Below are 25,379 nucleotides of genomic sequence, written 5' to 3'. Positions count from 1 at the left end.
CGAACTTGGTCTTTTGTCCATCGAGGTGCCTTCTAATTTTGAGAAGCGCAAAGGAGGCAATTTTTTGCGATTGTCCCTGTAAAGGGCATTCTTTTGGCTGTGTAACCTGAGTTAATTGGTTGCACAGCCTGGAATAAAGATGCCAGTGAGATCGCACGACGACCTATGCGAAGGGGTCCCTCAAAGGGATTGCCCTGAAAAGAAGATGACAACCAACCAGGACTTTGTTGTCATTACTCGTGAAGAGATGGAGCGCAAGAACGATCTGTTGCGCAAAAAGGAGGAGCTACTGGAGGCATTCGGTCAACAAATCCGAGAGCTCCAGAAACGTGAGACCAGTTTCCAGCGGGTTATTGAAGGCCTAATGCTTGATGTTGAGAAGCTCAAGCGTAGTAATGCCCAATACCAGGCTACGTTAACAAAGCCTGGTCATGCATGTGTGGCTGTTACTGGACAGGGTGACACTACTACCCTGTCCATGGATGTTGATTCAGTGTCCACACCGCCGGTGGCACTGCCCGGTGGCAAAATGCCGTTGCCCGGGGAGATGAAGAAAGTGGAGGCAACGCCGGCCCCACTTGCGGTTACCAGTTGCCATGGTAACCCAGAGAAGGATGACTTGGAGCCTGTGGCAGGCACTTCTGCTGCGGCTCTTGCTTTGAATGCAGCCAAAACTAAGAAGCCGAAGAAGGGGAAGCGAAAAGTTTCCGTGTCCATCGTGCGAGGCGAGACTACGAAAACTGCACAACCTGCTGCCGCTGCTGCTACTGCTGCTGCTGCTGCTACTACTGCTGCTGCTGTTAATTCTGCTACTGCTAATACTGATAATATTACTGGGGATAAAACGAAGGACGGCTCATTACCTGCGGTCACCATTTATGATGCTGGTGTTAAAGAGGTGAGTGGTCTCCTACACACTATATTTAAACATGGCGATTTTGTTATAAGTATGGTTCGCAAATCGGTCTTGTCTGTGCGGGTCAAGGTCTTGGCGGGCTTTGAGAGGTTTAGGTCACTTCTGTCCGAGAGGGGGTACAAGTTCCATACCCACACACCTAAGGCCCTCGTTCCCCACACGGTGGTCATTGAGGGGTTGTCGTCTGAGTTCTCCCAGGAGGAGATCTCTCAATTCTTTGCTGATAGGGCGGAGTTAGGCGCTAGAGTCGCTGGTGCAATTTCTGTTGCTGGTGACAGATGGGTTGTCCGCATTGAGAGGGGTTGTGACATAGGGGCGGTTTATGCGATTACTCGGATGTTGCATTGTCGTGTTCGCATCAGGAAGGATAGGTTGGCCAGGGTTACTCAGTGCTTTCGTTGTCAACGCTTCGGGCACGTTGCATCCAATTGTGGCATGCCCCTCAGGTGTGTGAAGTGTGGTCTGGCTCATGCTTCTGCTGATTGCTCAATTCGCTCCAAGGCTGAGGATGTCCTTCAGGATGTTGTAGATCCTGTGACAGGTGGGGTTATTCGGAAGGCGACACAACCAGTTTCCTGTGTAAATTGTAGTGCTGTTGGTCACACGGCTGGCAGTGCACTTTGTCCTAAACGGATTCAATTCTTGGCCCGTTTGAATGCGCGGAAGGAGGAGGCTAGGGACAGGACTCGCGCTCGTTCCTCTAGGTTGGCGGACATTCGTGCTGGGGTGTCGTATGCTGTCGCACTTGGCGGGCGTCCTGTTGGTGCTGCTGCTTCCCCAGCGGCCCCTCGCCCTGTAACGGGCTCTCCTGATGAGGGCTTGGCGGCGGATTGTAGGGCGATTCTGGGGGATGATTTCCTTGGGATTTTCCGGGTGCTCAAGGAGTTTGGCCCAACCTATCGTAGGTTGAAGTTGGAGAAGGGTAGGGACGCTGCTTTTGCGGCCCTCTTGAATCGACTCTGTGATGGTTAGGTCCCTGATATGCATCTTCTTGAATGTTAATTCTCTTGTCTCCCTGGACAAGAGACACTTCTTGAGGTTGTTTATTAGGGATCACAGGCCTGATGTTCTGCTTCTGGCAGAACACAAGCTGACTGACCATCACAGGGTTGAGTACGAGGGATACGTCTTTTACAGGCGTGATAGGACGACGGGGAGAGGCGGCGGTGTTGGCGTACTTGTCAGGGAGGATTTTCGCTCCGAGTTGATTCCTCTCGAACTGGGGGCTGTGGAGGGATGTGGGGTAAAGGTATGGAGGGACGATGGGTCGGTAATTTCCTTTGTGTCGCTATATCTTCGCCCGGGCATTGGCTTTGCGATTTCTGCTCTGGACCCTGTATTTCGATTGGCGCTTGGTGGTGAGCTTGTTGTGGGCTGTGACCTCAATGCGAGGCATCCCCTCTGGGGTGATTCTGTCATTGATTCTAGGGGACGTTCTCTCTTTAATTTCTTGGCTTGTGGTGCGTCCTTGGACGCTGTGGCTGCCGATAGGCCTACTAGGCCCAATGGTTCTGGTGGTTCTTTCATTGATTTCTTCCTGAGGACTCCGGGGATTTCCTTGGCCGGAGGTGCCTCCAATAGTAGGGCGCTTGACTTTGAGTCTGACCATAGGGCGATTCTTCTTGAGTTAGCTGTGGGGGGTTTGGCGATGATTGAGGGTCCTTCTTTTCTGGACTTCGATAGGACTAATGTCCGTGGTTTCAGGCGCGTTCTTAGGGACGGTCTCGTTCACTTGGCTTTGCCCACTGACCGGAATGCCTCTGTCAATGAGATTGATTTGTGTGTTGACGGTCTGGGCTCTGCGTTTTCCGAGGCAATAGAGGAGGCTGTTCCCCGGGTCCGGATGAGGCGCAGGATAATGGGTGAACTTCCGCCCAATATCATGCGCTTCATCCGGGAGCGGAAAAGGCTCCGTTGCGCCTTACGCAGGTGTCCGGACCCTGATCGCGCCTTGGTGCTTAGGGCTGATGTCCGGAATCTTGGATGTATTATTCGCGACCTTATTCGCGTATTTGAGGAGGGGCGGGTGCGGGGATATCTCGGCCGTATTAGGGTGGACTGCAGGACGTATGGCCGTGTTAAGAGGGCTGCCGGGCTTGCTGCTACTACGCCTGTGGGGTCTTTACTTAGGTCGGATGGTGCTGCTGTTGTTGATGATGCTGGTAAGGCGGATTTGTTGGCCGCTCATATGGGCTCTTCTGCTCATCCTCCGGTGGGTCTTGTCGGGGATCCTATCCACCGCCTCGTTACGGAGACTGTTGAGAGGATTCCTGACAGGGCCCCTGTTGTCTCGTTTTCCCCGTCCTTCACGGCTGACGGGTCTGTGGTTGATGACAGGTCTCTTTGGAGGGAGGGTTGTTTTGTTGACCGGGATGATGTGGCCTTGGCCATTTCCCGTAGGCCTGCGAGGAGGTCTTGCGGCATTGACGGTGTCCCCGAGGTGGCACTTAAGAAGGCTGGCGACGTTGTTTTTGTATTTTTGGCGGTGCTTTTCAATCACTGCCTTAATTTGGGATATTTTCCAAGGGCATGGAAGACGGCTGTGGTTGTGCCGGTTCCCAAGACTGGCTCTGACTTGACTCGCTGTGGTGGATATAGGCCGATTTCTCTTCTGTCGGTGTTCGGGAAGATCTTGGAGTCCTTTGTTCTGGCGAGGGTCTCTGCTTTTGTTGAGGATAGGCGAATTCTGGCTGATTTTCAGTTTGGCTTTAGGTCAGGGCACTCCACTACCCACGCGCTTGCAGTCTTTAGGGACTATGTAGTGGATGGCCTTGGCCGGGGGCGAGGTGCAATTGTGGTCAGTCTGGATTTCGCCAGGGCATTCGACTCTGTCTGGCATGAGGGCTTATTGTTTAAGCTCCGGTCGTTGGGCCTTGCCCGTCAGACTTATAGGATGGTGGCGGATTTCCTGAGGGAAAGGACTTATAGGGTTAGAGTGGGCGAATGTCTCTCTTCTGAGAGACAGGTGCTAGCAGGTGTGCCTCAGGGCTCTCTGCTAGGGCCTATGTTATTTAACATATTTGTCCATGATGTCCCTAGTCCGCCCTCGGGGGGTTTGCTACTCGCCTATGCTGATGACGTGCTGGTTGTATTTTCTGGGGCTAGGGCGTCTGCTGTGGAAAGGGCGTTGAACTCATTTCTGGATGAGCTTTATGCATTCTACTCTAGGTGGAAGCTGCAGTTGAATGTGGGGAAGTGTTCCGCTTTGTTGGTCCGTGGTGGGCCAGGGGTCGTCTTCCCCAACTTTAGGGGCTACATTCCTGATTTGTTTATCGGGGGTGGCAGGATTGAGGTCTCCACTGTATTGAGGTACCTAGGTGTTGTCTTCGATACTAGATTTGATTTCTCGGGACACGTTCGTCATGTGCTGGATAAGGCTAGGCGTTTGTATTTCGCCTACGCTGGGCTTCTTCGGATGAGGGGGGGCCTTACCAGGGAGGTTAGGCTGCTTATTTATAAACAGGTCATTAGGCCTGTCGTTTGTCATGCCTTTCCTGCCTGGTTTGACATTTCCTCACGACATATGGAGAGGCTCAGGGTCTGGGAGCGGGGTGTTCTTCGCTCATGCTTTGGCATGTGGCCTTTTTCTCATGGGGATGGGACCTTTAGCTCACCGACCTGCAGGGAGCTTTATGACACGTATGGTTCTGAGAGACTCGATGTGTTTTTGATGAGGGGTGCCCTAGAGTTTGCTACAAGGTGCCATAACCTCGACAACGCCCTGGTATCGGATCTTTTATGCAGAGACGTTGACCTCGAACCCGCCATGGATAGGAGACACCTCCCATTTGCCGCTCTTCCAGCGCTTACTGCCGCTGGGCATGTATTTATAGATGGCCAACTCCTATTCTATCATAGGTTGAATGGTTCTTTTGACCTGAATCATCTGGTGTACGACACCAGCCAGTAGTCTGATGATGGCCGCAGTGAGCATTGTGGTTTTTATATTGTAAATAGTGTAAATAGTACTTTTTATTTTCTTTTTACTTTTTAATTTCCTTTTTATTTCCTTAGTTTAAGTCATAATGAATTTTTATTTAGTTTGTAAAATAATGAATTGGTATTTTTTGAATCTGTATTTTTTGTACCTACCCTCTGTGTTGATGTTTGTTTTTTCTTTGAAGGATTAGCGGCTGTTGCCTTGTAGCGCAGTCATATACTATATGTTTAAGAGTATCCATAATTGTAATACATTGGAATAGTAGCCTGTAAGATTTTAGCAGTAAGCGTAACTGTACATATATAGGAAGATTTTATCAGAAATAAAGACGCTATTTTGAAATTGAAATTGAAATTGTAAGGCAACTATTACAGTGTTAACAGTGTTTGTGTGCATATCGTGAAGTGAACTAAAAACCTCTAGTGAAAAATGGCTCGTACTAAGCAAACTGCCCGTAAATCTACTGGTGGCAAAGCCCCTCGTAAGCAATTGGCTACCAAAGCTGCTCGTAAGAGCGCACCAGCCACCGGTGGTGTTAAGAAGCCACATCGTTTCCGCCCTGGTACCGTTGCTTTGCGTGAAATCCGTCGCTACCAGAAGAGTACTGAGTTGTTGATCCGCAAATTGCCTTTCCAACGTTTGGTTCGTGAAATTGCCCAAGATTTCAAGACTGACTTGCGTTTCCAGAGCTCTGCTGTCATGGCCTTGCAAGAAGCTAGCGAAGCCTACTTGGTCGGTCTCTTCGAAGATACCAACTTGTGTGCCATCCATGCCAAGCGTGTCACCATCATGCCCAAGGATATCCAATTGGCCAGACGTATTCGTGGAGAACGTGCTTAAATTATTGACATTTTAAAAGCCAACTTTTTTTTACAAAAACAATCGGTCCTTTTCAGGACCACAATATTTTTATAAAAAAGAGAAAAAAATTTATTCAAAACTTACACCTTTTTATTTTTATTAAAATAAATAAATATAGTCTTTTTTTGGGGATGGAAAAATACACTATTTATATTAAAAAAATTTTTTTCTTTTCTATGCGTTTTACTTTTGGTAATATTGGGTTTCAAAACATGGAGCGAAATCAAAAACTTTTTTTTAAAAAAAAATTATTTAATTTACTTTTTATGTTAAATTGAAAATTTTTATTTTCTATTAGCAACAGTATATTTGCTGTTATTCTTTTTGCAAAATTTGATTTTTCGTAGTAGCTACATAACAAGAATGAATGAAGATAAAAACAGGCAGGCCAATACATTCGAGAGAATTTTAACCTTAAATAGATAATTTAGATACATTGAATATAAATTTTTTCTGTATTTTTTATTATTTTTAAACAAATGATATTTTTTGCTATTCTAAAAACTGTTTTAAAAAGAATAAAATAGTATTTTAATATTTTAAATTATTAAAGGGAAATAGATTTCGTTCGGTATGCAACTGTTCTACATTTGCTTGCTTAGACAAGGGCATTTTTGAATTTGTGTTTAATTTCCAAAAAAAAATTATATATTTTTTTAAATTTGTGATTGCAACAATACATTGTTTAGAATTTACATTTTTAAATTTTTTATTTAGTTTCAAGTCCACTTTATATAGAAAAAAATATTTTATAATAAATGCAATAGAGCTCACCGCACATTTTGCATAGCCAACGACGTTGGTATAACATAGCATCGTAATATTTTAGACTTTTCGTAACAAACGTACACTTTTTACAAATTATGTAACATTTTAATAGAAATCTATCATTTCTATAATATTTTATGATAAAATTTTCCTAAAACATTTTTACATTAGAGCTTTCAAATTAATTTGCAGAAAAACTTTTATTCATGGAAAATACGCCAATATGGTGAATTCAACTGTCATAGACTACATAATAAAATCGATTATTTCACTATGAAAATCATCCAAATTTTCACTTTTTTTTACACTTCTTTCAAGAAAACATATCAAGATTCCATACTAAATTTTTATAAAAACCAATTTTCAATAAAAATTGGAAAATTTTTATAATTTAGTTACAATTTTATCATAACATTTTTATAAACTTTCAACTCAAACCCTTATAACTCGGTAACGCTTAAAGATAATTAACTCGGATTTTCTTTAATGATTAGCTGGATATCTCTACTAGAAGAATTGTATAAAAAATAAAAAGAAATTGTTACTATCTCATCGTAAAATGAATAATTCTGTGAAAACTTTTGTAAAAATTTTTATTCGCTTCCACACAACGTTTCGCAAAATTTCGTAGTTGACTACTATGTACTTCTCATAATTTCGATGTACCCAGCCATCACTAGTCTAAAGGTTGAAACCATATTTTCAACCAATCAGCGTACACCAGTAGTGAGTGTATATTTACAAAGTGTTAAAGTGTGTTTAAAAAGAAAAATATAAGTGAAATCATGTCTGACGCCGCCGTTGTTGAAGCCACCGCATCTCCAGTCGCCGCTGTTGAGAAAAAGGCACCTAAGAAAGCCGCTGCCAAGGCAAAGAAACCCTCTGCTGCCCCAAGCCATCCACCAACCCAACAAATGGTCGATGCTGCCATCAAAACATTGAAAGAACGTGGTGGTTCCTCATTGCCTGCCATCAAGAAATACTTGGCCAGCACATACAAAGTTGATGCTGTAAAATTGGCCCCATTCATCAAGAAGTACTTGAAGAGCGCTGTTGCTAGTGGAAAATTGATCCAAACTAAAGGTAAGGGTGCCTCCGGTTCATTCAAATTGTCCCCATCTGCCTCGAAGGAACCTAAAGCAAAGAGCGCTGAAAAGAAGAAGAAGGTCCCAGCCGGTGATAAGAAAAAGAAGGCAGCAGCACCCAAAAAGGCAGCCGGTGAAAAGAAAGCCGCTGCAAAGAAGCCTTCCGCTGCTAAAAAGACCGCCGAGAAGAAGAAGACCGAAAAGGCCAAGGCTAAAACTGCCAAAAAGACAGGTACAGTTAAAGCTAAACCCGCAAAAACAGCCGCCAAAGCATCAGCCACTAAACCAAAGGCACCCAAGGCAAAAACCACCGCTGCCAAGCCCAAAAAGGCTGCCGCAGCAAAGAAGCCAGCTGCCAAGAAGACCGCCGCTAAGAAGTAATTTTTCCATGCAAAATTACTTATCATGTCAAAATGATTATTTTCGATATTCGAAAGCAGTATATCTAACAGCCCTTTTCAGGGCTACAAAAAAATTTTTAAAAAGAGACCAAATTTAACTCAAACAATTTTTTAATTACCTAATAAATACTATGTTAATTTTAAGGGAAAAGCTAATCACAGCCCTTTTCGTAGCTGTAAAACATCTGTTGAAATCTTTTAATACCATTGTTACCTACTATGGGAATACATTACCCTTTAAGGAAATTTAAGTAATCACATGTTAAATGGGATTTTTTCCGCAACTGGATTAACTGTTTCACTTAGGGTCATAAACCAAAGCAATTACTAAGAACTATGAAAATCAGTTAATGTTAAAGAAAATCTCATTTAGCATACCTAACCAATAAGAGAGTGGCGTACAATATTCCCTTCAAAAATCGCACTTAGCATACCTATTTCATTCTTTACGAGCATACCTACCCATAGATCTCGCGTACAAACGCATAAGTCCACATATACATCTCTACACCATTTCACGCTAACATACTAGTATACATCCCTAAAAAATTTAGTATCAACACACACGCTCACATATACTCGAACATCAATACAACGTTGCATACCGAGTGTTTGAGCATAAGAGCAATATGTGTTGATCATATTACTGTAGATGTAGATGGTGCTAAGCAAGGAGGGCAATATTAGAGTATGGGTAGTATACATATTTTATTTTAAAAAAGTAATAAGGGCAATGTGAGGGTGAGTGGTAGATATATTTTTTCTTTAAATTTGTAAATATAAATTAATTTTAGTTGAATAACGAATTAAGTCTCTTTTTTAATTTATTTTGTGGCCCTGAAAAGGGCCTTTGATGTTGTAGGGAAAATATTGTACGACGAAATAAGTATGCCATTTACTTGGAGCTGGTGTACTTAGTAACGGCTTTGGTACCTTCACTGACAGCGTGCTTAGCCAACTCACCGGGCAATAATAGACGGACGGCAGTTTGGATTTCCCGACTGGTGATGGTGGAACGCTTGTTGTAGTGAGCCAAACGGGAGGCTTCGGCGGCGATACGTTCAAAGATATCGTTGACGAAACTGTTCATGATGCTCATGGCCTTTGAGGAGATACCAGTATCGGGATGGACTTGCTTCAACACTTTGTAAATGTAGATAGCATAACTCTCCTTACGCTTGGTGCGTCTCTTGGTCTTGTCACCCTTAGTGATGTTCTTTTGGGCTTTGCCGGCCTTCTTTGCTGCTTTACCACTGGCTTTTGGAGGCATTTTCACTTGGTTTTTTTTTTAAGTCACACAAACACTTTTAACACTGTTCACGATTTTGTGTGTTTGATTTATTTATTTATTTATTTACCATATTTTTCATTTAACAATTTTTGCCTTATAAGCTACGATCTTATGTCTTATTTTCTTTAGCATATATATATATATATTTCTATAAAGTTCTTACATTCTAATGTTTTTGGTAGGCCAGCCAAACCCATTATCCTTATTTCATTCTAGTTCCACTTTAAAAGCCCGTGGAGTCTCTTATCATATTTGCCCTAGTAAAAAGGTAAAGAAAAACTCTAGGATCTAACTCTCAAATGTTTTTTTATATTTCCTACTTAAAACTAATAAAACGTATTTACATAACAAAAACTAAAAAGGAAATCATAATAAAACAAAAATTCAAAAAGGTATTTACATAATATTCACAGGTTCATAAACTTAAATTAACAATCCATTCTTGAAAGCAAAATTATTAAGGTATTTACAAAAAGGTCATAAAATTATTCTCTCCAAATTCTATTTCCCCCATAGGGGATCTCTCATTGCGAAGTACGATAAACAAGATCGTCAAAACCGTATGTTCGGAACCGTCTATGATAAAACAGCAGCCGACCATTCTCATCGTAAAGTTTCCCATTCTCGGACATGTTTAACAAGGAGGCCGGGGGTAAGTATGCCCCTTGTCGAATGTATCGGTCAAAAGTCTCATCAGAGACAGCGCAGCCCCTTACCATCTCATTTGGATGGCTGGAGCATTTCGAGAGTTGATCAAGGGCAGTCCGTGTCATAAATACATCGATCCGGCCCAAAGCGCTCAATTCATATATCCTCCTACAGCTAGGCCTGATCCAGTGCCCTTCCTCATCCATCCTGCATCTGAGATCCAGACAATATCTAAGGATCCTTCTCTCCAACATCCGAATCCTCTCCATCTGATGAGATGATATGGAGAACCATATCGGGAATCCGTATGACATCGACGGACGCACAATCTGTCTATATATGGCCAGTTTAACCCTCCGGCTCAGGCCTCCCCTTCCCGCGAGGGCACTGTACAATGCCTGGAAAGCCATCCTACCCTTCGCCATGACATGGTCCACATGACGCGTATAGGTCATGTCCTCTTGAAATACAATGCCCAGGTACTTCAGGACCCTTGCATTAGCAATCACCTCCCCTCCGATGGTCACCCTAGGTATATATCCCCTAGCGTTCTTGAATATCCGCTTCTTGATGCCCTTGAACATAATCGTTCTGCACTTCTCCACGTTGAGCGAGAGTCTCCATCTGTCGAAATAAATCCTGAGGGTCTCCAGGTACCTGGTCAAATTCCTCTCAGCTATCCTCGCGCTGGCATGAGTGGACGCCACCATTATGTCGTCCGCATATATTAGCAGAAGTTCCCCTCCCTGTGGGAGAGGAATATCTGCTAAGTATATGTTGTACAGTACAGGGCCCAGCACCGAGCCCTGTGGTACCCCCGCCATCACGGCCCTCGTATCAGACCTAACGGTCCCTAAGGCCACAGCAAATGATCTGCCTCTGAGGTACTCCCCCACCAAGGCAACAACATACCGATCGAAACCGAATGTCCTCATCTTCTCTACAATACCCATCTGCCACACGGTATCGAAGGCCTTCTGGAAATCCAAGCTGACGGCTATGGTAGCACAGCGGTCGTTCAACCTTCTTGTCACCCTGTCCGTCAGGGTCATCAGTGCATGTACCGTCGAGGTCTGCCTTCTAAAACCAAATTGGCAATCGCCAAGAACAGCCTCCGTATCGAGATGTTCGTTCAGCCTCTCCAGAATCACTATCTCAAACAGCTTCCCCACGTTCGATAGAAGCGAGATTGGCCTATATCCACCTGGGTCAGTGGGATCCTTGCCCGGTTTAGGTACTGCGACAACCTTGGACACCTTCCACTCCTTAGGGAAATATCCAACATTTAATGAGTGGTTGAATATTAGGGTCAGGGCAGACCATGCCCCTCTGCCAGCCCTCTTCAGAACAAAATTCGGGATTCCGTCTTCTCCACAACTCTTTTTGTTATTTAGCCTCTTGAGATAGGCTCCTATTTCCTCCACTTTGACCAGCCGTAACGGTACTGCGGTCGATCCCGGGATCACTGTCCCATCTGCAAAATAGTCTGTGCCAAAATCCACCATAGGTGCCAAGGGCTCTTCATCGTCATCAGGGGCGTATCCGGCTACAGCAGTCCCCTGTATTCTCGCAAATTCACTAGCTAGTATCTCGGCCTTTTCTCGATCGGCCACAGCTCTCCTGCCACCCGAGTCCACCAAGTCATCGATTCCCCTTCTCCTTAGGGCACCACTCAGCCCCTTCACCTTTCTGTACATGTCCTTGTCTGCGGAGATGGCCTGCAGCCTTCGAAGGTAATACTCCTCTTCAAACCTTGCTATCCGCTCGCCAATCAGTTTATTCATCCTCTTGATAATAGCCTTCGCAGTGGTGTAGCCTTGCGGGTCAAGAGTCCTATGTACTCTCCTCCTGAGCGTCTTCTTTTGGCGGATCAAATCCAAAATGTCGGGCGGCAGTTCCGGCAACCCATCTCTCTTTGGCGTAACCTTCCTAATGGTCTCTACCATGGTCTGATTAATAGCAGATGAAAGCTTTCCAACTGCCTCATCTATCTCAGCCGGCAACACATTGCGATCCCTAGGGAGCAATTCCGATCCAAGCCTCTCGGCCAGTTTCCGATTGAAGGCCCTGACATCCATCCTATTGAAATCATAGACCTCCACCCTCTCTCCAGCCCGCAACCCAATAGTTGTGGCCTCTAACACCACCGCCTTATGATCGGATTCAAAATCCACGATCCTCAGTCCACCCCTCCTCATGGCACCCTCTGTAGGTCGAATACCCACAGTAGTCAGAATCATGTCTATATACGACCCTGTCCCCATCGCACACCTTGTCGGCCCAACCGTAGGTCTAACCAGCAAAGACGGGCACGACAGCAGCCACTCGTAGAGCGCCCTCCCCCTTGTGTTCATCTGGACCCCACCCCATGAGCCATGCTTGGCATTAAGATCTGCGCCTATGACCGCCTCATCAGTCCCAATGACTGCCTCGACCGCATCGAGGCTTCCCACTCCCAGCGCCTCAGTCGGCCGTAAGTACAACGACATGGCAACGACGCTCCTGCCCCCGGTCCCTTTGATCCTGACTACTGTAGCCTCGACGTTTCCGAAATCCGACGCAAGCCTCTCCCCACTCAACCTGTCCGTCAAGCATATCGCCGTACCACCACCGGCGCTGCCCCCTCTCCGATCCTGCCTAAAGACCGTATAGCCCTGCAGACCATATGTGTGCCTAGCTGATAACTTCGTCTCGGCTATCAGTAGTACATCAGGTCTGTGCTCCCTCACAAACAGCTCCAAGTAGTGTCTCTTCTGGCGAGACACTAAGGAATTCACATTCAAGAAAATACACTTCAAACTAGTCATAGAGTCTCAGGCTAAGAAGCAGACCGAAAACGCCCTGCAATCTCTCATCATCATTCGTATATCGCCTGTATGTGTCGACAAACCCATTCACCTTCCTCATGCACGTGACAAAGTCCTTTCCTATGAGCCTCTTCAGCTCCCCATCAAACCAGCCCATCGCGGCTCCCACCTGCCCAGACGCTTCCCTAGACACCGGTACCGCATCCACCCTAGTCCGTAAACCGGCCGACTCAGCCATCCCTACAGCGCCAGCGAAGGTCCTACCCTGCTGCACAAAACTAGGCGCCACCGCCTCTCTCCGGGGCCCCACCGCTCTATTCACATTATTCGCCCTCGCAAACGACTTCCTCTCCTCCATCTCCCTAAGGAGACTTATCCTCTTTGGACACTCCTTTGAACTGGCCACGTGGCCATCCACCCCGCAATTAACACAGTGAACCTGCCGACCTATTCTCCTCACTATCTCCCCGGTCACAGGGTCCTTCTCCAAAGTCTCCTGACAATTCTGCTCTCTATTCGGGACCTCGCATTTCCCGGCCCCATGCGACTGGCCGCACTTGACGCATCTGTACGGCATTCTACAATTAGTGGACACATGCCCGAACCTCTGGCAATTATGGCACTGAACCAGACCCTTCCTCTTGTGGGTCTCAACCCTAACCCTGCAGTTCAACAGATACCTAAGCCTCCGAAAAGCCTTTATATCAGCACTCTTGTCCAATTGGACTACCCATCGGTCACCCCTCAGCTTGACCACATTCCTCAGACCCAGCTCCGGCATATTCTCATTAATATACCCCTCTAAATCCTCCTTGTCAAACGTGTCCGACAACCCCTTTATAATAACCGAAACCGGTTTTAACTCCCTCGGCGTAAAGGTGAAATGAGAGACCCCCCTTTCCTCCAAAAACTTCCTAATCACCTCATGGTCCCCATTCGTATTCAATTTAAGATTTATCAAGTTCTTATTAACAATATGCAGTGAAAAAAGATTATGTCCTAATCTCTCCTTAACATTACTTATCAATACCTTCGAATTGGAATTATATATTTTTATGACGGGTGGGCTGGCCTTACCTTTCGATCCTGTTGACGTTGTCGGTCCCTTTGTTGTTGAATTAATTTGGCCTCTCTCATGATCCATGGCTTCCTTCTCAGTATTTCTCTGCAGTTGTTGTTGTTGCTGCCCTGGCTGTTTTGGCACTGCTCCTTTGTTGGCTGGTAATGTGGCCTGCTGCCCTGCTATATCTACATTCATGTCCATATCGATTTCATGGTCGATTTCTAGGCTCCACTCTGTTGCTGTTATATGATGTGCTGTCGGCATGACATCGGCTTTTGTGATAGTTCTAGTCGGGTTGTTGACGACTTCCGTTGTTTTTGTAGTTTTGCCGAGGGGGTTGGCTGCTTCGGCATTTATATTCGTTTTTGCCATTGTTGTCGTTTGGCAATAGTTCACATTATTTGGCGGTTGGAGATTGATGTTGGCGTCTCCACCGGCCAATTTTGATGTTAATTGATTGTTTACCATCATAAGCTCATTTATTTTCTGGAGGGCTATCTGATGATCATTTTTTAATTGCTCTAGTTGTCTCGTGAGCTCTATTATTGCTGCATCGGCTTTCAATTTTTTGAAATCCCTGTCGCCGGAATTTCCCGATCTGTTTTTCTTTCTCTTCGTGGATTCACGACTCTGAACCACCTGGAAACCATCGGCTGTTAAAAATTCTTCTTCGGCAACATTGGCGTTGAGAGTACCATTAATGCTCGGTTTTCTATTGTTCATAGAATTGACTACTATGCGATTCTCATCGTCTGGGGTGCCAATAGCACCACCACTGCTATCACTCATGATGCACTTCAAGACTTCGTAATACTACGAAAGTTAACTTCTTTTGCACTTCGTATAAGTTCACTTCTAACACTTGATGTTTACACTTCGAGCGCTGCTCGGCTTCCAATTGTCTAATCTCCTGTGTGTTTGATTTATTTATTTATTTATTTACCATATTTTTCATTTAACAATTTTTGCCTTATAAGCTACGATCTTATGTCTTATTTTCTTTAGCATATATATATATATATTTCTATAAAGTTCTTACATTCTAATTATATACTAATGTTTTTGGTAGGCCAGCCAAACCCATTATCCTTATTTCATTCTAGTTCCACTTTAAAAGCCCGTGGAGTCTCTTATCATATTTGCCCTAGTAAAAAGGTAAAGAAAAACTCTAGGATCTAACTCTCAAATGTTTTTTTATATTTCCTACTTAAAACTAATAAAACGTATTTACATAACAAAAACTAAAAAGGAAATCATAATAAAACAAAAATTCAAAAAGGTATTTACATAATATTCACAGGTTCATAAACTTAAATTAACAATCCATTCTTGAAAGCAAAATTATTAAGGTATTTACAAAAAGGTCATAAAATTATTCTCTCCAAATTCTATTTCCCCCATAGGGGATCTCTCATTGCGAAGTACGATAAACAAGATCGTCAAAACCGTATGTTCGGAACCGTCTATGATAAAACAGCAGCCGACCATTCTCATCGTAAAGTTTCCCATTCTCGGACATGTTTAACAAGGAGGCCGGGGGTAAGTATGCCCCTTGTCGAATGTATCGGTCAAAAGTCTCATCAGAGACAGCGCAGCCCCTTACCATCTCATTTGGATGGCTGGAGCATTTCGAGAGTTGATCAAGGGCAGTCCGTGTCATAAATACATCGATCCGGCCCAAAGCGCTCAATTCATATATCCTCCTACAGCTAGGCCTGATCCAGTGCCCTTCCTCATCCATCCTGCATCTGAGATCCAGACAATATCTAAGGATCCTTCTCTCCAACATCCGAATCCTCTCCATCTGATGAGATGATATGGAGAACCATATCGGGAATCCGTATGACATCGACGGACGCACAATCTGTCTATATATGGCCAGTTTAACCCTCCGGCTCAGGCCTCCCCTTCCCGCGAGGGCACTGTACAATGCCTGGAAAGCCATCCTACCCTTCGCCATGACATGGTCCACATGACGCGTATAGGTCATGTCCTCTTGAAATACAATGCCCAGGTACTTCAGGACCCTTGCATTAGCAATCACCTCCCCTCCGATGGTCACCCTAGGTATATATCCCCTAGCGTTCTTGAATATCCGCTTCTTGATGCCCTTGAACATAATCGTTCTGCACTTCTCCACGTTGAGCGAGAGTCTCCATCTGTCGAAATAAATCCTGAGGGTCTCCAGGTACCTGGTCAAATTCCTCTCAGCTATCCTCGCGCTGGCATGAGTGGACGCCACCATTATGTCGTCCGCATATATTAGCAGAAGTTCCCCTCCCTGTGGGAGAGGAATATCTGCTAAGTATATGTTGTACAGTACAGGGCCCAGCACCGAGCCCTGTGGTACCCCCGCCATCACGGCCCTCGTATCAGACCTAACGGTCCCTAAGGCCACAGCAAATGATCTGCCTCTGAGGTACTCCCCCACCAAGGCAACAACATACCGATCGAAACCGAATGTCCTCATCTTCTCTACAATACCCATCTGCCACACGGTATCGAAGGCCTTCTGGAAATCCAAGCTGACGGCTATGGTAGCACAGCGGTCGTTCAACCTTCTTGTCACCCTGTCCGTCAGGGTCATCAGTGCATGTACCGTCGAGGTCTGCCTTCTAAAACCAAATTGGCAATCGCCAAGAACAGCCTCCGTATCGAGATGTTCGTTCAGCCTCTCCAGAATCACTATCTCAAACAGCTTCCCCACGTTCGATAGAAGCGAGATTGGCCTATATCCACCTGGGTCAGTGGGATCCTTGCCCGGTTTAGGTACTGCGACAACCTTGGACACCTTCCACTCCTTAGGGAAATATCCAACATTTAATGAGTGGTTGAATATTAGGGTCAGGGCAGACCATGCCCCTCTGCCAGCCCTCTTCAGAACAAAATTCGGGATTCCGTCTTCTCCACAACTCTTTTTGTTATTTAGCCTCTTGAGATAGGCTCCTATTTCCTCCACTTTGACCAGCCGTAACGGTACTGCGGTCGATCCCGGGATCACTGTCCCATCTGCAAAATAGTCTGTGCCAAAATCCACCATAGGTGCCAAGGGCTCTTCATCGTCATCAGGGGCGTATCCGGCTACAGCAGTCCCCTGTATTCTCGCAAATTCACTAGCTAGTATCTCGGCCTTTTCTCGATCGGCCACAGCTCTCCTGCCACCCGAGTCCACCAAGTCATCGATTCCCCTTCTCCTTAGGGCACCACTCAGCCCCTTCACCTTTCTGTACATGTCCTTGTCTGCGGAGATGGCCTGCAGCCTTCGAAGGTAATACTCCTCTTCAAACCTTGCTATCCGCTCGCCAATCAGTTTATTCATCCTCTTGATAATAGCCTTCGCAGTGGTGTAGCCTTGCGGGTCAAGAGTCCTATGTACTCTCCTCCTGAGCGTCTTCTTTTGGCGGATCAAATCCAAAATGTCGGGCGGCAGTTCCGGCAACCCATCTCTCTTTGGCGTAACCTTCCTAATGGTCTCTACCATGGTCTGATTAATAGCAGATGAAAGCTTTCCAACTGCCTCATCTATCTCAGCCGGCAACACATTGCGATCCCTAGGGAGCAATTCCGATCCAAGCCTCTCGGCCAGTTTCCGATTGAAGGCCCTGACATCCATCCTATTGAAATCATAGACCTCCACCCTCTCTCCAGCCCGCAACCCAATAGTTGTGGCCTCTAACACCACCGCCTTATGATCGGATTCAAAATCCACGATCCTCAGTCCACCCCTCCTCATGGCACCCTCTGTAGGTCGAATACCCACAGTAGTCAGAATCATGTCTATATACGACCCTGTCCCCATCGCACACCTTGTCGGCCCAACCGTAGGTCTAACCAGCAAAGACGGGCACGACAGCAGCCACTCGTAGAGCGCCCTCCCCCTTGTGTTCATCTGGACCCCACCCCATGAGCCATGCTTGGCATTAAGATCTGCGCCTATGACCGCCTCATCAGTCCCAATGACTGCCTCGACCGCATCGAGGCTTCCCACTCCCAGCGCCTCAGTCGGCCGTAAGTACAACGACATGGCAACGACGCTCCTGCCCCCGGTCCCTTTGATCCTGACTACTGTAGCCTCGACGTTTCCGAAATCCGACGCAAGCCTCTCCCCACTCAACCTGTCCGTCAAGCATATCGCCGTACCACCACCGGCGCTGCCCCCTCTCCGATCCTGCCTAAAGACCGTATAGCCCTGCAGACCATATGTGTGCCTAGCTGATAACTTCGTCTCGGCTATCAGTAGTACATCAGGTCTGTGCTCCCTCACAAACAGCTCCAAGTAGTGTCTCTTCTGGCGAGACACTAAGGAATTCACATTCAAGAAAATACACTTCAAACTAGTCATAGAGTCTCAGGCTAAGAAGCAGACCGAAAACGCCCTGCAATCTCTCATCATCATTCGTATATCGCCTGTATGTGTCGACAAACCCATTCACCTTCCTCATGCACGTGACAAAGTCCTTTCCTATGAGCCTCTTCAGCTCCCCATCAAACCAGCCCATCGCGGCTCCCACCTGCCCAGACGCTTCCCTAGACACCGGTACCGCATCCACCCTAGTCCGTAAACCGGCCGACTCAGCCATCCCTACAGCGCCAGCGAAGGTCCTACCCTGCTGCACAAAACTAGGCGCCACCGCCTCTCTCCGGGGCCCCACCGCTCTATTCACATTATTCGCCCTCGCAAACGACTTCCTCTCCTCCATCTCCCTAAGGAGACTTATCCTCTTTGGACACTCCTTTGAACTGGCCACGTGGCCATCCACCCCGCAATTAACACAGTGAACCTGCCGACCTATTCTCCTCACTATCTCCCCGGTCACAGGGTCCTTCTCCAAAGTCTCCTGACAATTCTGCTCTCTATTCGGGACCTCGCATTTCCCGGCCCCATGCGACTGGCCGCACTTGACGCATCTGTACGGCATTCTACAATTAGTGGACACATGCCCGAACCTCTGGCAATTATGGCACTGAACCAGACCCTTCCTCTTGTGGGTCTCAACCCTAACCCTGCAGTTCAACAGATACCTAAGCCTCCGAAAAGCCTTTATATCAGCACTCTTGTCCAATTGGACTACCCATCGGTCACCCCTCAGCTTGACCACATTCCTCAGACCCAGCTCCGGCATATTCTCATTAATATACCCCTCTAAATCCTCCTTGTCAAACGTGTCCGACAACCCCTTTATAATAACCGAAACCGGTTTTAACTCCCTCGGCGTAAAGGTGAAATGAGAGACCCCCCTTTCCTCCAAAAACTTCCTAATCACCTCATGGTCCCCATTCGTATTCAATTTAAGATTTATCAAGTTCTTATTAACAATATGCAGTGAAAAAAGATTATGTCCTAATCTCTCCTTAACATTACTTATCAATACCTTCGAATTGGAATTATATATTTTTATGACGGGTGGGCTGGCCTTACCTTTCGATCCTGTTGACGTTGTCGGTCCCTTTGTTGTTGAATTAATTTGGCCTCTCTCATGATCCATGGCTTCCTTCTCAGTATTTCTCTGCAGTTGTTTTTGTTGCTGCCCTGGCTGTTTTGGCACTGCTCCTTTGTTGGCTGGTAATGTGGCCTGCTGCCCTGCTATATCTACATTCATGTCCATATCGATTTCATGGTCGATTTCTAGGCTCCACTCTGTTGCTGTTATATGATGTGCTGTCGGCATGACATCGGCTTTTGTGATAGTTCTAGTCGGGTTGTTGACGACTTCCGTTGTTTTTGTAGTTTTGCCGAGGGGGTTGGCTGCTTCGGCATTTATATTCGTTTTTGCCATTGTTGTCGTTTGGCAATAGTTCACATTATTTGGCGGTTGGAGATTGATGTTGGCGTCTCCACCGGCCAATTTTGATGTTAATTGATTGTTTACCATCATAAGCTCATTTATTTTCTGGAGGGCTATCTGATGATCATTTTTTAATTGCTCTAGTTGTCTCGTGAGCTCTATTATTGCTGCATCGGCTTTCAATTTTTTGAAATCCCTGTCGCCGGAATTTCCCGATCTGTTTTTCTTTCTCTTCGTGGATTCACGACTCTGAACCACCTGGAAACCATCGGCTGTTAAAAATTCTTCTTCGGCAACATTGGCGTTGAGAGTACCATTAATGCTCGGGTTTCTATTGTTCATAGAATTGACTACTATGCGATTCTCATCGTATGGGGTGCCAATAGCACCACCACTGCTATCACTCATGATGCACTTCAAGACTTCGTAATACTACGAAAGTTAACTTCTTTTGCACTTCGTATAAGTTCACTTCTAACACTTGATGTTTACACTTCGAGCGCTGCTCGGCTAATAATCTTTGTAATAATCGATTTTTTTTTTGTCGATCAGTTGCCTTACGGAGCGATTCCCGATATTTATAGAAAAAATTTGGCGGGCTACAGTTTCCAATAAGGGTGTGTGCTGCGTATATGCTTCAACATTTGTATCTGTACACACGAAGTGTATACGAACAACCCCGAAGATAGATCGAAGCGTATGTGTATGTAGTAAATTCAGAGCGGATTTTGTATAAATATGAGGTATCGCAGCATGGTAAGTATTAGTTCTTGTGCATAACTTGTGAAGTGAATTTAATTTAAAAAGTGAAAAAATGACTGGTCGTGGTAAAGGTGGCAAAGGCTTGGGAAAAGGTGGCGCTAAACGTCATCGTAAAGTGTTGCGTGATAACATCCAAGGTATCACCAAGCCTGCAATCAGACGTTTGGCTCGTCGTGGCGGTGTAAAGCGTATCTCTGGATTGATTTACGAAGAAACCCGTGGTGTCCTGAAGGTGTTTTTGGAAAACGTTATTCGTGATGCTGTCACCTACACTGAACACGCTAAGCGTAAAACCGTCACCGCTATGGGTGTCGTCTACGCTTTGAAGAGACAAGGCCGCACTTTGTACGGTTTCGGCGGTTAAACATTATCTTGACGCTATTTTGGAGAAAATTTTAAAAACTTTAAAACTAAAACAATCGGTCCTTTTCAGGACCACAAAACATATTTAAAAAGAGATATATCTTGTTATAAATTTTTACTAAAAAAAAATACATAAAATTTATTTGAAAATAAATATTACCATTTTTCAATTTGCCGTCGGCCAAAATGTAGCTTCTATAATATACATACATACATGACGAAACTAAAACCGACGCCATTAGAACAATACGATGAAACGATGGTATAAAACACTAAAAGGCATACATACACACAGATACCAAAATGCACGCATATACTACCATTAAATGTTTCCTTTGCTTGGAGCTGCTAACTTTGTCACAAATGTACGAAGAGGGACGATCGTAGATACTTCGTTTCGATGTTTTGTTATTACATATGCCAATTTTTTTCAGCATCAGAAAATGAACAATGATTACCATGTGATATTCAAATGTAAAATAAATAGTTTTTACAGTACCCTAATGGTAACATTGATCCTATTAAATGCCGATAATCTTGAGTAGGGTCGATAAAACTAAATTCTTATTATGTTAATGTATGCAAATAGGCGAAATGTTGATGCATGATAATTGATAACTGATAATTATGACATGTATATTAAAAGACCTGCAATAGTCGATAAGATGTAAACATATTTGAAAATGTTTACCTATAAACAATAGATGGCAGATTTTTTTGTATTTACGCCTAAAACAGGATTGTTTAAGGAAATTTCGAATAACGAAATAGCTAGCAAATTACCAAATCCACTGAAAAAAAAAATCGACCAAAAAATATTTTTTAAATTTAACTACAATTAAAATTTTATTTATTATTTAAAACTATTTTTTAAGTAAATTTTCTTGATAAAATAAGGTTTGATATAGTTTTTTCTCTTTTAAAAAAATTTTTGTCGTCCTGAAAAGGACGGATTGTTGTTGATTTATACGATGGCCTGTATTTACATTTTTTCTTTGATGCTCGTAGATAATTTAAGCCTTCTTTTCGGTCTTCTTGGGCAAGAGAACAGCTTGGATGTTTGGCAATACACCACCTTGAGCAATGGTGACACCGGACAGCAATTTGTTCAATTCTTCGTCATTACGGATAGCCAATTGCAAGTGACGGGGGATAATTCTTGTCTTCTTGTTGTCACGAGCAGCGTTGCCAGCCAATTCAAGAACTTCAGCGGCCAAATACTCCATGACAGCAGCCAAGTAAACTGGAGCTCCGGCACCAACACGTTCAGCATAGTTGCCTTTGCGCAACAAACGATGGATACGACCGACGGGGAATTGAAGACCAGCACGGTTGGAACGGGACTTTGCCTTTCCCTTAACTTTGCCACCTTTACCATGACCAGACATTTTTAGTTTTTTTTTTTTTTTTTAATTCACTTCACTTAGCACTGAAACACAAATGATATTAGTTCGCAGCATGAACTGCAGTATTTATACTTTCGGATCCAACGTGTAGCTAAATTTAGAGGGTTGTTTTCGTAAACATAGCGACTGTTTTCGTCTACCTGAATATCTTGTGCATGAAATGGTTTAAATATTCCGAGTAAGCCATCAAACACACAAGGGAGATTAAAAGATTGAACTAGACAAGAGGAGAAGCCGAGCAGCGCTCGAAGTGTAAACATCAAGTGTTAGAAGTGAACTTATACGAAGTGCAAAAGAAGTTAACTTTCGTAGTATTACGAAGTCTTGAAGTGCATCATGAGTGATAGCAGTGGTGGTGCTATTGGCACCCCAGACGATGAGAATCGCATAGTAGTCAATTCTATGAACAATAGAAACCCGAGCATTAATGGTACTCTCAACGCCAATGTTGCCGAAGAAGAATTTTTAACAGCCGATGGTTTCCAGGTGGTTCAGAGTCGTGAATCCACGAAGAGAAAGAAAAACAGATCGGGAAATTCCGGCGACAGGGATTTCAAAAAATTGAAAGCCGATGCAGCAATAATAGAGCTCACGAGACAACTAGAGCAATTAAAAAATGATCATCAGATAGCCCTCCAGAAAATAAATGAGCTTATGATGGTAAACAATCAATTAACATCAAAATTGGCCGGTGGAGACGCCAACATCAATCTCCAACCGCCAAATAATGTGAACTATTGCCAAACGACAACAATGGCAAAAACGAATATAAATGCCGAAGCAGCCAACCCCCTCGGCAAAACTACAAAAACAACGGAAGTCGTCAACAACCCGACTAGAACTATCACAAAAGCCGATGTCATGCCGACAGCACATCATATAACAGCAACAGAGTGGAGCCTAGAAATCGACCATGAAATCGATATGGACATGAATGTAGATATAGCAGGGCAGCAGGCCACATTACCAGCCAACAAAGGAGCAGTGCCAAAACAGCCAGGGCAGCAACAACAACAACTGCAGAGAAATACTGAGAAGGAAGCCATGGATCATGAGAGAGGCCAAATTAATTCAACAACAAAGGGACCGACAACGTCAACAGGATCGAAAGGTAAGGCCAGCCCACCCGTCATAAAAATATATAATTCCAATTCGAAGGTATTGATAAGTAATGTTAAGGAGAGATTAGGACATAATCTTTTTTCACTGCATATTGTTAATAAGAACTTGATAAATCTTAAATTGAATACGAATGGGGACCATGAGGTGATTAGGAAGTTTTTGGAGGAAAGGGGGGTCTCTCATTTCACCTTTACGCCGAGGGAGTTAAAACCGGTTTCGGTTATTATAAAGGGGTTGTCGGACACGTTTGACAAGGAGGATTTAGAGGGGTATATTAATGAGAATATGCCGGAGCTGGGTCTGAGGAATGTGGTCAAGCTGAGGGGTGACCGATGGGTAGTCCAATTGGACAAAAGTGCTGATATAAAGGCTTTTCGGAGGCTTAGGTATCTGTTGAACTGCAGGGTCAGGGTTGAGACCCACAAGAGGAAGGGTCTGGTTCAGTGCCATAATTGCCAGAGGTTCGGGCATGTGTCCACTAATTGTAGAATGCCGTACAGATGCGTCAAGTGCGGCCAGTCGCATGGGGCCGGGAAATGCGAGGTCCCGAATAGAGAGCAGAATTGTCAGGAGACTTTGGAGAAGGACCCTGTGACCGGGGAGATAGTGAGGAGAATAGGTCGGCAGGTTCACTGTGTTAATTGCGGGGTGGATGGCCACGTGGCCAGTTCAAAGGAGTGTCCAAAGAGGATAAGTCTCCTTAGGGAGATGGAGGAGAGGAAGTCGTTTGCGAGGGCGAATAATGTGAATAGAGCGGTGGGGCCCCGGAGAGAGGCGGTGGCGCCTAGTTTTGTGCAGCAGGGTAGGACCTTCGCTGGCGCTGTAGGGATGGCTGAGTCGGCCGGTTTACGGACTAGGGTGGATGCGGTACCGGTGTCTAGGGAAGCGTCTGGGCAGGTGGGAGCCGCGATGGGCTGGTTTGATGGGGAGCTGAAGAGGCTCATAGGAAAGGACTTTGTCACGTGCATGAGGAAGGTGAATGGGTTTGTCGACACATACAGGCGATATACGAATGATGATGAGAGATTGCAGGGCGTTTTCGGTCTGCTTCTTAGCCTGAGACTCTATGACTAGTTTGAAGTGTATTTTCTTGAATGTGAATTCCTTAGTGTCTCGCCAGAAGAGACACTACTTGGAGCTGTTTGTGAGGGAGCACAGACCTGATGTACTACTGATAGCCGAGACGAAGTTATCAGCTAGGCACACATATGGTCTGCAGGGCTATACGGTCTTTAGGCAGGATCGGAGAGGGGGCAGCGCCGGTGGTGGTACGGCGATATGCTTGACGGACAGGTTGAGTGGGGAGAGGCTTGCGTCGGATTTCGGAAACGTCGAGGCTACAGTAGTCAGGATCAAAGGGACCGGGGGCAGGAGCGTCGTTGCCATGTCGTTGTACTTACGGCCGACTGAGGCGCTGGGAGTGGGAAGCCTCGATGCGGTCGAGGCAGTCATTGGGACTGATGAGGCGGTCATAGGCGCAGATCTTAATGCCAAGCATGGCTCATGGGGTGGGGTCCAGATGAACACAAGGGGGAGGGCGCTCTACGAGTGGCTGCTGTCGTGCCCGTCTTTGCTGGTTAGACCTACGGTTGGGCCGACAAGGTGTGCGATGGGGACAGGGTCGTATATAGACATGATTCTGACTACTGTGGGTATTCGACCTACAGAGGGTGCCATGAGGAGGGGTGGACTGAGGATCGTGGATTTTGAATCCGATCATAAGGCGGTGGTGTTAGAGGCCACAACTATTGGGTTGCGGGCTGGAGAGAGGGTGGAGGTCTATGATTTCAATAGGATGGATGTCAGGGCCTTCAATCGGAAACTGGCCGAGAGGCTTGGATCGGAATTGCTCCCTAGGGATCGCAATGTGTTGCCGGCTGAGATAGATGAGGCAGTTGGAAAGCTTTCATCTGCTATTAATCAGACCATGGTAGAGACCATTAGGAAGGTTACGCCAAAGAGAGATGGGTTGCCGGAACTGCCGCCCGACATTTTGGATTTGATCCGCCAAAAGAAGACGCTCAGGAGGAGAGTACATAGGACTCTTGACCCGCAAGGCTACACCACTGCGAAGGCTATTATCAAGAGGATGAATAAACTGATTGGCGAGCGGATAGCAAGGTTTGAAGAGGAGTATTACCTTCGAAGGCTGCAGGCCAT

At 45.4% G+C, this 25,379-nt stretch overlaps 4 protein-coding genes across 4 annotated transcripts in view; 1 reads left to right on the top strand and 3 right to left on the bottom strand.

Annotated features, from left to right (window-relative positions):
- The window catches only part of LOC131995567 (uncharacterized), a 446,417-nt gene that overhangs the window by 96,349 nt on the left and 324,689 nt on the right, over positions 1-25,379 (bottom strand). The gene's annotated exons all lie outside the window — the stretch shown is intronic.
- On the top strand, positions 7,271-7,951 carry LOC131995569 (histone H1-like). The gene has a single exon (XM_059364340.1). It carries the CDS (start codon positions 7,271-7,273, stop codon positions 7,949-7,951), a length of 681 nt encoding a protein of 226 aa, XP_059220323.1.
- LOC131995604 (histone H2B.1/H2B.2) lies at positions 8,867-9,241 on the bottom strand. The gene has a single exon (XM_059364372.1). It carries the CDS (start codon positions 9,239-9,241, stop codon positions 8,867-8,869), a length of 375 nt encoding a protein of 124 aa, XP_059220355.1.
- On the bottom strand, positions 21,705-22,058 carry LOC131995616 (histone H2A-like; the record flags this gene model as incomplete). The annotated part of the gene is made up of 1 exon (XM_059364384.1): positions 21,705-22,058. A coding segment is annotated over one exon (354 nt), but the record flags the coding sequence as incomplete, so codon positions are not given.

This window comes from Stomoxys calcitrans, chromosome 3 (genome assembly GCF_963082655.1).
Source record: "Stomoxys calcitrans chromosome 3, idStoCalc2.1, whole genome shotgun sequence".
Classification (NCBI taxonomy): Eukaryota; Metazoa; Arthropoda; class Insecta; order Diptera; family Muscidae; genus Stomoxys; species Stomoxys calcitrans.
Note: the sequence above shows the minus strand (reverse complement) of the source record. Positions and strands in the feature narration are given on the sequence as shown.

Excerpts from the sequence above, each read along its gene's own strand:
- LOC131995569 (XM_059364340.1), top strand. The coding sequence starts at position 7,271 with ATGTCTGACGCCGCCGTTGTTGAAGCCACCGCATCTCCAGTCGCCGCT.
- LOC131995604 (XM_059364372.1), bottom strand. The coding sequence starts at position 9,241 with ATGCCTCCAAAAGCCAGTGGTAAAGCAGCAAAGAAGGCCGGCAAAGCC.